This window comes from Leptidea sinapis, chromosome 33, assembly GCF_905404315.1.
Source record: "Leptidea sinapis chromosome 33, ilLepSina1.1, whole genome shotgun sequence".
NCBI classification, from domain to species: Eukaryota; Metazoa; Arthropoda; class Insecta; order Lepidoptera; family Pieridae; genus Leptidea; species Leptidea sinapis.
Window position 1 is genome coordinate 3,392,304 of NC_066297.1, and position 12,356 is coordinate 3,404,659.

Consider the following 12,356-nt stretch of genomic DNA (forward strand, 5'->3'; position numbering starts at 1 on the left):
TCATCTGTCAAAAAGGACGAACTTGTATCTCAAAGGAAACTACATCTCTTAAAGGCTGAATCTGCAAGAAATAATTTTAAGATAGATAAGAATAGAGCTGCAGATGATTCTGATTTAACAGTTATAGTATTTGATATCATGAAAACTTTACCTACTCCTGTTATTTCTACAGGAATTTGCTATTATAAAAGGCAGCTTTGGACTTACTGCCTGGGAATTCATAATGCTCATAACGATGAAGTAACAATGTATGTGTGGGATGAAACTATAGCTTTTAGGGGTCCTCAGGAAATTGGTTCCTGCTTGTTGCGTTTCATCAAAGAGAAAGTCAAGACTAAAAAGTTAATTATGTACTCAGACCAGTGCGGTGGTCAAAATAGAAATATTAAAATGACTACTCTTTGCCAGTATATTGTTGCCCATCCAGATTACATAGACCATAAGTTCTATGTCAGTGGGCACTCATACTTAGGATGTGACCAAGATTTTGGATTGGTGGAGAAAAAGAAAAAGTTTTTCAAAAATATTTACTTACCGGATGGATGACTGGACTACCGTTATTAAGGCAGCTAGGGACACGAATTCATTTTTGATGTCATAAAAACGACAAAAGATGACTTTATTTTAACAAAAAAGCTGGAGAATAACATTACCAACAGGAAGATAACTGCTGAAAAATCAAAGGTACCACGGCTCAGCATGCAGTGGCTTTTGTTTAATAGAATGCATCTATTTAAATTATTTGTTAAATATTCTAATAATGAAGATGTTTTATTTAAAAATGTAGATTTAAAGAAAAGGGGCTCTACAGATTTGACTGGAATAGTAAGCTGGATCCTTTATACCCTGATGGAAAACCCATCAGTTGTGAGAAAAAAAGGACTTATAAGATCTTTTGCCTTTTATATCTCCAGTGCATCACAGCTTTTATACCAGTATCAAAGATAATGTGTCAGTAAGAAATGTCATAGATGTTGAGGATGAAATTGATAGTGACTTAGTATACCTTTATTGTTATTGCTGTTGATGTGACTTTTTTATTTAAGTGTTTTTTAATAAACAATTGTCCTAACAACCGTTTTTTTCTAACTTTTTTATAAAAACCTACTGCCAAGTTGGCCTATCTGTGTATAAAATGTAGGAAAATAGCAATAAAGATATTTTCTTACTATTAAAATCATAAATTGGAACATTAATAGGTCAAATAAAACATAAAAGTAATAGAAAGTATGTATACTGAAGAGTGCTAGTTGATTAAAAAAATACTGTTTTTATTTTCTATGGTATTCAAGAAGATTGTCCATTGAATTAGGCCACTATGGTTTTCATGGCCTTATATTATATTAGGTATCTTTTAGCAGATAGTAATTAGGCATAGACATAACTCATAAGATACAAATGGTTAAATGAACAAAATAGATAACGATTAATAATTTTAGGTTATATTAGACCTTTAGGTATATCTTATTTTCTCCCACTTTATAGACTTACTTACGATTTCCTTTTTTCTTAGTTTTGTTACGTTGTACAATAATTAATAAGTTTCCATGACGTACGCCACTTCTTCCAGTGGGTCTCGAAATACATGCATTCTCGCAATCCTCCTTTAAACTTTCACTTTAGCCATTGACAAGGTTTTTACAAATACGATTTGGATACTATGTGACCACAAGTAATGTTACTACTCGATACCGTTGATTTATGATTGCAAGATGAATGATATCCGATAATACTAACAGCTACACGAGAATGCCTGCACCAGGTTTGTAGAAAGGCATGTGAGGCGTGGTGGGCGGGTCCCCTGGCGGCGGCAGCGGCGGCGGGAGCGCGTCCCACAGCGGCACGTGGTCGGGGTGAGACGCGGGACACGGCCACGAACAGCCGCGTCGGGACCGCTTGCGCTGCAACACAACAAACGTGACGTAGCGGGGAAGCCGACGATCATACTTCCATGGAACACGAGTCTTTCTCGGCATTCAATTACAAGGCAGTCAGCTCAAAAGCGAAAACTTATCCGTAAACTATTTGAAATTTATGAGAAAAAAATTTAACACTGCATTTAAAATAATTATGGATCGAATGAGAGAGTTTATAGATATTTTTTTTAATCTACCCGTGGGAGGCTCCTTTGCACAGGATGCCGGTTAGATTATGGGTCCCACAACGGCGCCTATTTCTGCCGAGAAGCAGTAATGTGTAAACGTTACTGTATCGGTCTGAAGCGCCGAGACAGTAACGTAGCCGTAGCTAGTGAAATTACTGGGAAAATGAGAATTAACATTTTTTGACTCAAGGCGATCAAAATTTTGATTTTTTCAACAATCCTGAACGGCACTACATTGTAATGGGCGTGGCATATCGATTACCAACACCGTCATTCGCGTCCCGTCTCTTATTTTCATTTAATAAAAATTGCACCGCACCCTACTTCATTTTATAACACGCCCTTCTGAGTGTTACGTTTCACTCAGTTACTTCAGTAATATTACAACTCAACAGTCAATTATGATTTTTTATATTTCAGTTACAATGAATATTGTCCTATTTTTTAAGTAAATTATCTTTCTATAGAACATTCGACACACAATGACAGCTCGGTTAAGTTTCTTTTATTATATGTATAAATAATGAAGAAGAAACGCACACGAGCATAAGGCAAATCGCCCGTGAGATGGACTGACCGAGTGCAAAAACAGCATTGGTCAGTTCCCAGTACAGATTCACTCGGAAATTATTGGTGAGCGTTTGTAAAGCTAGCCACAGCCCGGAAGCAACGAAAACGACCACCATGTCAAGAGTGCGATTGGGTGGGAGTGACGTACCTTCTTGAGCGGCGGCTGCTCAGTGTCGGAGTCCTGACCCGGCTTGTACCCGTCCGCGAAGCTGACTCGCTTGTAAACGGCTCGCGGCTCACTGCGGACACAATAGCAGAATAGCAATTCAATGGCAGAATAGTGACAATTTTAACCATACTTTTTAACCGACTTCAAAAAAGGAGGACGTTCTCAATTCGTCGGTATGTTTTTTTATTTTTGTTACCTCAAAACTTTCGACTGGGTGAACCAATTTTGATAATTGAAAGCTGGTGCTTCCCGTGTGGTCCCATTGTAATTTGGTCCAGTTCTGAACATGGCATCCATGAGAAAACCATAAAAGTCTTAAATTTGCTATACATACGTATAGCAAAGTGGATGATAAATTTACGAATAACGCAATATCGCACCAACCGATTTCGATGATTATTTTTTTATTGGAAAGGATATACTTCAAAGATAGTTTGGCGAGAGTTTGGTTAGGTTCTGTTTACGGAATCCATGGCAAAGTAACGGACTCTTCAATTAAGCGCTTACGTTCATTGCTGCATTGAAAAATTTAGTATAGCTACACATATTTAGACATATTCTTAGTAAGTGTACTTCAAATTCATTAAAAAACGATTAACAAAAAAACAACTGACTTCAAAAATACTATTCCAAAACAATAGATATAATATGCACTAAAAAGTATTAAAATAATTTCGTATTTTTATACAATCTAATTAATAAATCTAATTCTAGTTACGATTATTGTCGTTTTTGGAGTCGGTGTCATCCAAGATAGGTTTGTTACTACATACATGTGCTTGAGTCGTGAGGAGGCGAGAGGCGAGAGCTGGTCACGGCGGAAGGACACCGATTCCAAAAATAACAATAATCGTAACTAGAATTAGATTTATTAATTACATTGTATAAAAATACGCAATTATTTTAATACTTTTTAGTGCATATTATATCTATTGTTTTGGAATAGTGTTTTTGAAGTCGGTTGTATTTTTGTTAAATTTTTTTTTTAATCTAGTAATACAATTATTATATTACTTTTTACACAAACTATGCGGCGAAAGAAGAGTAGGCAAATTAGTTATTTCAAAAGTTAGCAAACTGACACCTATAAACCATTTAATTGGTTACAGAGTTATGAAATTTACAAAAAAAAAATCAAAGACGATTGTTTAATCATCACTTGTTATCTTAAGACACAAAAAAAACCCTTCACAAGCACGCACCTCTTCAAAAGCACGCATCTTAAGCAATGTCATTGAATGAACAGCAGTAATAATAGTACCACACTGGGTAAGGGCGCTGAGGCAATATCCACTAACCGAAATCGTCAACAATCTGCGTTAGTCGTGCAATGAAAAATTTGTATAGAGGACTTTACACGCCTATCGTCCACCACTCAATACCCATAGCCATCTGGTAAGGATCAATAACAATAGAGCAATTAAAATCTTACTATACTAGGATGCCCTTTTCCGGCGTGTCTTTGTCAGCCTCCGTCTCCAACTCTTTGGTCACCTCGCCCAGGACTGAAACAACAGTACGTACAAATATATAAATATATTACAATACTATTAACATTATTATCAATCACATCAGTCTTAGTAACATTCATACATATTCTTTAAAAAAAACCCAGTACATAGATGATAAAATAATCACAGAAGGTTTATTTTGAGCAAATAATTTATTTTTGCACCACTCAACACTCTCTGACTACTCAAGACGTAGTCTCTGACGTTTTTCGTGTTATTGAAATACAAAGCCTCCGCTTAGCGACTAATTGTGAAGCAGTTGATTTCCTTTGACCGAATCTTCTTCCTATTTTTGGTATCAGTCTTGTTCTTTCTTATTAAATTAGTTTATGCTCGACGTGACGTGTAAAACGCACCTGTGCGTCCGAAGTGCGCGTACACAATACATTACTTCAAATTAAATGTAGGATTTCATCCACACCATCTGGATGTGTAGCGGTCCTCCAAATTGCGTTTTCAAGGAACTTTTTTCCTCGTGCTACAAACTTGTGGCATGAACTTTTTTGTGTGGTGTTTCCGGGATGATACGACATGGGTACCTTCAAAAAAAGCACGTACACCTTACTTAAAGACCGGCATCGCTCCTGTGATTCATCTGATGTTGCAGGAGAACGCTGGCGGCGATGCTCACTTAACATCAGGTGATCCGTACGCTCATTTGTCCTCATTTTCGTTTTGTCCGCGGTAAATCTATTGCATTTTTTATCAACTTATGCAATTATAATTATTTATTTAATTTATTTATGCAGTTTTTTTTATAAAATTAATTAAAAAAAAGCAAACGGGAAGTGAGTAAAATTTAACCTGCAAGATTTGATTACAGACAGACAACGGGACAGGCGAAACTAAATAAAAAATGCTTGGCATAATAATAAAAATTAAAAAAACGTGATAAAAAAAATTAAGAAATTAAAAAAAAATCAAGATGTTCCCCAGGCTCGAACCTGGGATCTGCTGCACAAAAAGCATACGTGATAACCATTGTTCCACGGCAACTGTAATGATCGTGCCGAAATATCTATATACTAGTAAGTAAGTGTTAGGTTATTTTCGTTACGGAATTTCTGGATTCAGTCTCCACGCTCAAGGCCCGCGATAGAAGCTATGCAAAAGCTTAAAAAATACAGAACAAACATTGTGGTGAAGGAACTTGATCAAATGCGCATAGCGTGTGGGTTTTGTGTATGGCATTTCTTAAGGTGCGGATTGACTGGGATTGTAAACCAACAATTATGTGGCTAAAGCTGCAATGCTAATGGGCCTTTATTTTACCGATTTTCTTATGTTTAATCAAAATGTACATATTAAATTGAAAAATTGTACAGTTTAAGTTTTAGAAAAGTACTAATTCTATTGAATTCTTTAAAAAAAATGTTTTTATAGCTGAAAATATGGAGATTTTTGACTCCAAAGTTTATTTTTGGGAGGTTATAAATATTTTATTGGACATTACAAATTATATATAAAAAATTCTATTCTATTAAAGATTTTCTTTAAGTCCTTCTTTGTGCACTGTATTTTTTGCGTTGAAATATTTTCATTGCGTTATGTTGTACTCGACTCGCTAAGAAAACAATTTTTGTGGATATTGAGGTATGACCGCGCCTTCATCAATCAAACTCACGAGTCTCTCGGAGCGCCTTATCAATCCTCGTGTCGAGCGAGCTGATCCTCGGCCCCGCCTCCTGAGTGCTCGGGGGAGGAGGCGGTACGGGCACGGGCTCCGCGGCTGAGGGAGGCTCCGCGTGGTGCTCTGCGGGAGGGGAGGCCGTGTCGAGGGCGAAGCACCCGTACTGTAGGCGGTCGGAAGCGCCGTACGTGTCCATATACGCCTCATCGTACCTGAGTTACATCATCATTGATTAGTGTTGTACTCGTGCCAGATGCCCAGCTCGGGAATCTGGTATATATAAATTCAAATATTTCTATTCAAAATAGGATGTGACATCACTTATTAAAAGTCGAAACCTACCACTCATTCCAAAAAGAATGCCTCAGACCTGAGAAGAATGGGCGCAACAAACTAAGCGGGCTTTGTTTTTTCATCGAAAAAAATATTAGGTTTACAAAGTAATATTGTACAGTTGAACTTATTATTTAACAACGTGAGGGCCGTCTCTCCATTCCCAATCTGTGGTATCATTAAGAAAGTCATTTATGTAACCTTTACCACACAAACATATACATATCACAATTTAGCGTACAAGTAGCGTTGATCCTTCTTACACAGACAACAAGTGATCTACTGCCACAAGTTAGAGAAGTAATAATGAACAAGAAACGAAGTAAGCATCCAAGAAAAGTAATGGAAAAAATGGACCGCAATTCAATTGAAAACTTTTTCAAAAGAGATCACAAATAATTAAGAGGAGGGCGTTATAACACACAACACATTACAATATATTTTTACAACAGTATAACACATTATAAAATTTGCCACTAGTCCGTTATAATATAATTATATAAATTATTTCCGTACTATTAAAATTAGTTTGAAATTTAATTACAGCGCCATCTATGTACACGAGCGGAAAGTGGTGCGTTTCTATTATTAAAATTTTTGTAAATTTAATGTTTTTTAACAGATGGCGCTTTTTCTAATTCGCTTTAGTAAGTGGTTAGTATTCAAAGTAATGTGAACACTTCGCATATAGAAATAAAAGCTATTTTTACTTGCGACGAACAAATATAAAATTATAACTGTTGTTTTAGATTGAAAAGTATTGTAAACACTCTTACACTCTTGCTATAACCATTAGAGCTATTTCTACTTGCGATGAGACGTAGATAAATAACATTTTGGATAAAACAACACTTTCATTCATTATATTTCCAATGAGAATCATTATTTGCGAGTTTTTAAATTGACAAACTGCTATGACATACTGCTAGTTGTGTTTTGAAAATTATTATCATTTTGAAGTAAAGAAAACCTATAGTACGAATAGTAAAATAAATGGATATGTGTAATATATAATACGTCTTGAGTTATTTTTATTTTTTTATGGAAATAAGCAAGTGTTAGTGTAAACATAAAGTTTTGTGAATAGTGTAAATATACGTTTAGTTAATAGTTTTTTTAACTCATAAGTCGATAAGATTGTACTGTGTATACACAGTACCTAGTACTTAGTGTTAAAGTAATTATTCCTCTTCAAATATGTTATATTATAAGACTAAATAACTTCAAACCGCAACAACAACTATCAGCGTAAATAATTTCGATTTAAACTTATAACATCTATATATTATATCTATATATTATAACAGTTTACAACAACAGTTAGAAAAATAAAACACAACAGTATAATTCATTGAAAAATTATAACAGTTAAGCCTACCTCTACAAATAATATCACTTGAAATAAGAGGCCTTTTAAATTGGAAGATAGTTAAATTGTTACTTAACCGGGAAGAATTGGGGAAATAATCCTTGGTAGAGCGAAACTTCTAATAGTTCATTCCACTTTTTCTTAGATGTTACCTTTTGTTTTTGTAAAATTATCCTAGTCATGCTGTGCTTACTTCATACGAGTAGCCAATTCGATAACGATTTAGCAATGATCAAAGCGACATCCATTTTGTACATGTCCTAGATCTACGTTCGCTCGTAACACTGATGACTAATGATGTCCAACATGGTCTCTCTAACATATTACAACAATAAGAGGACAACATATAGGTCTTGTGTTTTGTTGTAATGTTGTATAATCCAATAATGGACCATAAACCCCACAAGTAGGACCCCCCACATAATGGACCGACGATCTAGTCAAGATCGCCGGAATACGTTGGATGAGGCCAGCGCAGGACCGATCGTCATGTAAATCTTTGGGGGCATTTGTCCAGCAGTGGACGTCTTCCGGTTGATGATGACGGGTATAAACCGGGACGAAAGGGACCTGCTTAATAAAACGTAACCCTCACACCCTGAAAATGACTTAAATATGCAAACTCAAATATATATTTTTAAATCTAGAATAAGAAGAATTTTGAACAGTAGCATAACTTATTATTTTGAATCCGGAGTGAAACTATTTGTTGGGATTCAATTCCCAGACGTTTTAATCATAGTCATCATCTCAGGATGCTGGATGGATGGGGCGCCTTTTTCTGCCGCCACAAAGTAATGTGCAATAACTATCTATATTTCAATTTGAAGGGCGCCGTACCAAGTTACCGGCTACTGTCAGCCTTAAAGATTTTCAAAAATTCTAAGCGGCACTGCATTATTGTGTTTCGGTCTAAAATTGGCCGTAGCTTGTGGAATTACTGGACAAATGAGACTTAACATAATATGTCTACAGGTGACGAGCGCAATTGTAGCGCCGCTCAGAATTTTTAGGTTTTTCAATAAACCTGAGCGGTATTCCATTGCAATGGGCAGGGCGAATCAATTACCATCCTAAACGTCCTGCTCGTCTCGTCCCTTATAAAAAAAAATTAATGAGCAGAACATATCATGGTGTTGCTTGTTTCGTCACTTCCTATCATAAAATAATCTACTGGAAGAAGGTGATCACCCGATGGCGTTGTCGGAGCGGTTGGCGAGGCTCTGGATGCGGTAGACGGGCTGCTTGTCGGCCGGGAACTGCTCGCCGCCTGTCAGCACGATGTTCACCTGACCCGGCTTCAAACCTGCCGGCGCACAATCAAATAACATCCTGATAACATTCAAATATTTTTATATAGAACTGTTGTTCATATTCTCTTGATGATATTTTGTTCGGTTAAAACAGACGTGGGATGCGAGAAATATCTTGAACTAAAAATGAATGCTATTTGCCGTTTGCTAGCAAGTCTTCTTTAAAAGATTTCTGACACACATATGAAGCTGAGCCTTCTCTTTTTTGCCTATTACTTATTTATTTATTTATTTCAAGGAATATCAACAGCTATTTACACAAAATAAAAATACAATAGAAACTTAGAGCTAATCACAGATATTCACTAATAGACAATAGAAGTAGTAAGAAGCAAAATTATAAAGAGTAAACATGTAAAATTATAATCTAATAATAAGCACACTTGATGTTCACAGGTTAGGATTCAAAAAACGTTTTCATGATACATTGTTTCATTGCTTTGACAGATGTATTAAAAATATCCAAATTAATTATTTCACTGCTTAGTTTATTACAGGTGGTGCTAGCTCGCAAGATATAACTATTGCTCCGGTAGTTAGTAGATGATTGAGGTATATACAATAAACGGCTATAGCGTAGTGCAGTTGACGAAGTTCTCAATGAAATTGTCGAAAGAAGATCTGGACAATCAACCTTATTTTGAGCTATTTTCAAGAGGAAAGCAATGTCAGAGATCATACGTCGTTTCTCAAGCGGTAGTAAATGTTGCTTTTTACAATGCTGTTCGTAAGACTTTGAATTGTATCTGTCGTTAGTACGGTAGCATAGAAAGCGTAAGAATTTTTTTTGAATATTTTCTATTCGAGAAATATATGTAGAATACAAAGGATTCCAGATTTGAGAGGCATATTCTAAGTGACCACGAACGAAGGTGCAGTACAATATCTTCAGTGTCTTGACTTGACGTAAATCACGCGAGCTTCTTATAATAAATCCAAGGGCTTTCATAGCTTTAGATATAGTTAAATTTATATGTTGGTCAAATAATAGTTTCGAATCAAGTAAAACACCAAGGTCTCGTATTGTACTACTTCTCTGCACATTCTCACATTTCAACTGGTAATTGAAAATTATAGGATGCCGCTTACGCGTGAATGTCATTACGCTACATTTTGATGGGTTTAGCTCTAGGCTATGATCGTCACAATAATTTTGCAATCGGTGTAGGTCTTCTTGTAGAGCTATTGCATCATCTAGTGACGATACCTTGTTGTAAATTTTGATATCGTCAGCAAAGCACAATATTTTGGCGGTACGTAAGCAAGTATCAACATCATATAAAAATATTGCGAACAATAGAGGGCCAAGCAAGGAACCCTGAGGAACGCCACTCGATATGGGTACCCACCCTGATATATAATTACTGACAACAACAGCTTGAGTGCGATTATGAATATAGGAGGAAAACCATCTTAACAAGTCACCGCTGATACCAATATTATAGAGCTTATTAAGAAGGATGTCATGCCGTATTCGGTCGAATGCCTTACTGAAGTCGGTGTAAATTACATCAGCTTGGACACCTTGCTGCATTGTTTCAGTTAGATAATTATTAAGAAGTGCAAGATTAGAGACAGACGAGCGACCTCTAAGAAAACCATGCTGACTGGGGCTAAAGGCTTGCCTTAGTGCAGGATAAACCTGACTATAAATGATTTTCTCAAAAACCTTAGATATAATACAAAGCTTAGAAATTGGACGGTAATTTGATATACTAGTCTTAGCCCCCTTTTTATGCACTGGAGTAATATAAGCCATTTTCCATAAATCTGGCATAACACCCGCATAGAGAGATTTGTTGAATAAAATAGTAATGGGTACACATATGGAATCAGAACATTTCACTAAGAATATTCCAGGTAAATGATCCGGACCATCGGATTTTGATGGGTCAATACCATGGAGTAGTTTCTTTACTTCAGTAACGTCTACGTGTATTTGCGAGATATCACACACTGGTAGTGATGATAAAGAGATGACATTTTTATTGACCGGAGGATCGGTAAAGTTATTACAAAAAAAATCAGAAAAGGCATTACAAATAGTGGTGCCGGTATTGAAGGTTTTGTCAGCAAGGTACATGCAACTAGGCATAGAGTTTAGATTTTGTTTAGACTTCATATACGACCAAAAGTATTTTGGATTCAGGTTTATAGAATTTTCAATAGAACGTATATAGTTATTGTAACAGGATTTTTCAAGATTTTTTATTCTCGCACGTATCATTTTATAAGAAACCATATCCGACATATTACCATAAGTATTGTATTTACGTAAATATTTATATTTTTCTTTAATAGCTTTTTTAAGATGGATAGAGTACCACACTGGATAGTGATTAGGTTTAATAAATTTAGATGGTATATATCTTGTTTTCAATTTTTCAAAAAACTCATAGAAAAATGTGACCGACTCATCAAGGGATAAATCCGACAGAATGACATGCCAATTAATGCTTTGTATTTCAGCATTAATGGCCTCATAATCACCGCAGTTAAACATGTATCTACGCCTAGGGGCCGACTGGAGAAAACTTTTCGCGGTGAATTTAACTATCAAAGATAAGGCTCCATGGTGGGCGTCAATAGGAACAAGCGTATCATTACTAACATCGCTGACTGTCACCACGCCATTGGACAGCACTAAATCTAGAGTTTTATTGTATAGATTTCGGATTCCATTGAATTGCTTCAGACCAAGAAATGCCAATTCATCCGTGAAAAAAATTTCATCCTGTGATTGACAATTACAAGCGCTAAATGATTTATCACTGTCATTACAGAGATTCCATATTATATTGCTCATATTAAAATCACCGATTATAAGAAATTTATCAGTAGGATTCTCGATTATTATATCCTGTGTTCGGCTTAGGAAATTATGTAGTTGCTGTGAGAAGGAGTAACCCTGGTTTTCAGCACATAGATAGATAACGCATATGTGCAGATTTGTCAGGAGTTTAGTTCTATGACAGTTAATAGTAACCGTCACCCACAAATCTTCAGCGCTAGAGTTATAGTATGGCTTTGGAATCACTGAAAGTGATCTACGAGTTGCAATGAGCACTCCACCCCCTCGACTTAGACCAGTAGTAACGTAATTACGATCCCGACGCCACACCATATACCGATTGTCAAAAAGCTCGGCATCTGTGATTCCGTCTAACAGCCAAGTTTCAGTCAATACAATTACATCATAATCAAATAAGGTTACATTGCGTTTGAAGACATTTGTTTTAGTGCGTAAACCCCTTGTATTTTGATAGTAAATATTGAGGTAATTTGTATCACTTATATGAGAAGTAGCCATTTATAAACAAAAGCATTATTTGACTGAATAACAATTCAAACGATGTG

The 12,356-nt window shown here is 36.0% G+C and overlaps 1 protein-coding gene across 1 annotated transcript in view; it reads right to left on the minus strand.

Annotated features, from left to right (window-relative positions):
* Positions 1 to 12,356, minus strand: part of LOC126974691 (microtubule-associated protein futsch-like) — a 43,443-nt gene that overhangs the window by 2,522 nt on the left and 28,565 nt on the right. The window contains exons 15-19 of the mRNA XM_050822250.1: positions 8,878 to 8,992; positions 5,979 to 6,196; positions 4,276 to 4,348; positions 2,823 to 2,913; positions 1,738 to 1,901 (exon numbers count right to left, since the gene is read on the minus strand). Coding sequence (XP_050678207.1) covers positions 1,740 to 1,901; positions 2,823 to 2,913; positions 4,276 to 4,348; positions 5,979 to 6,196; positions 8,878 to 8,992 — 659 coding nt within the window. The 3' untranslated portion in view covers positions 1,738 to 1,739. The remainder of the gene's footprint in view (positions 1 to 1,737; positions 1,902 to 2,822; positions 2,914 to 4,275; positions 4,349 to 5,978; positions 6,197 to 8,877; positions 8,993 to 12,356) is intronic.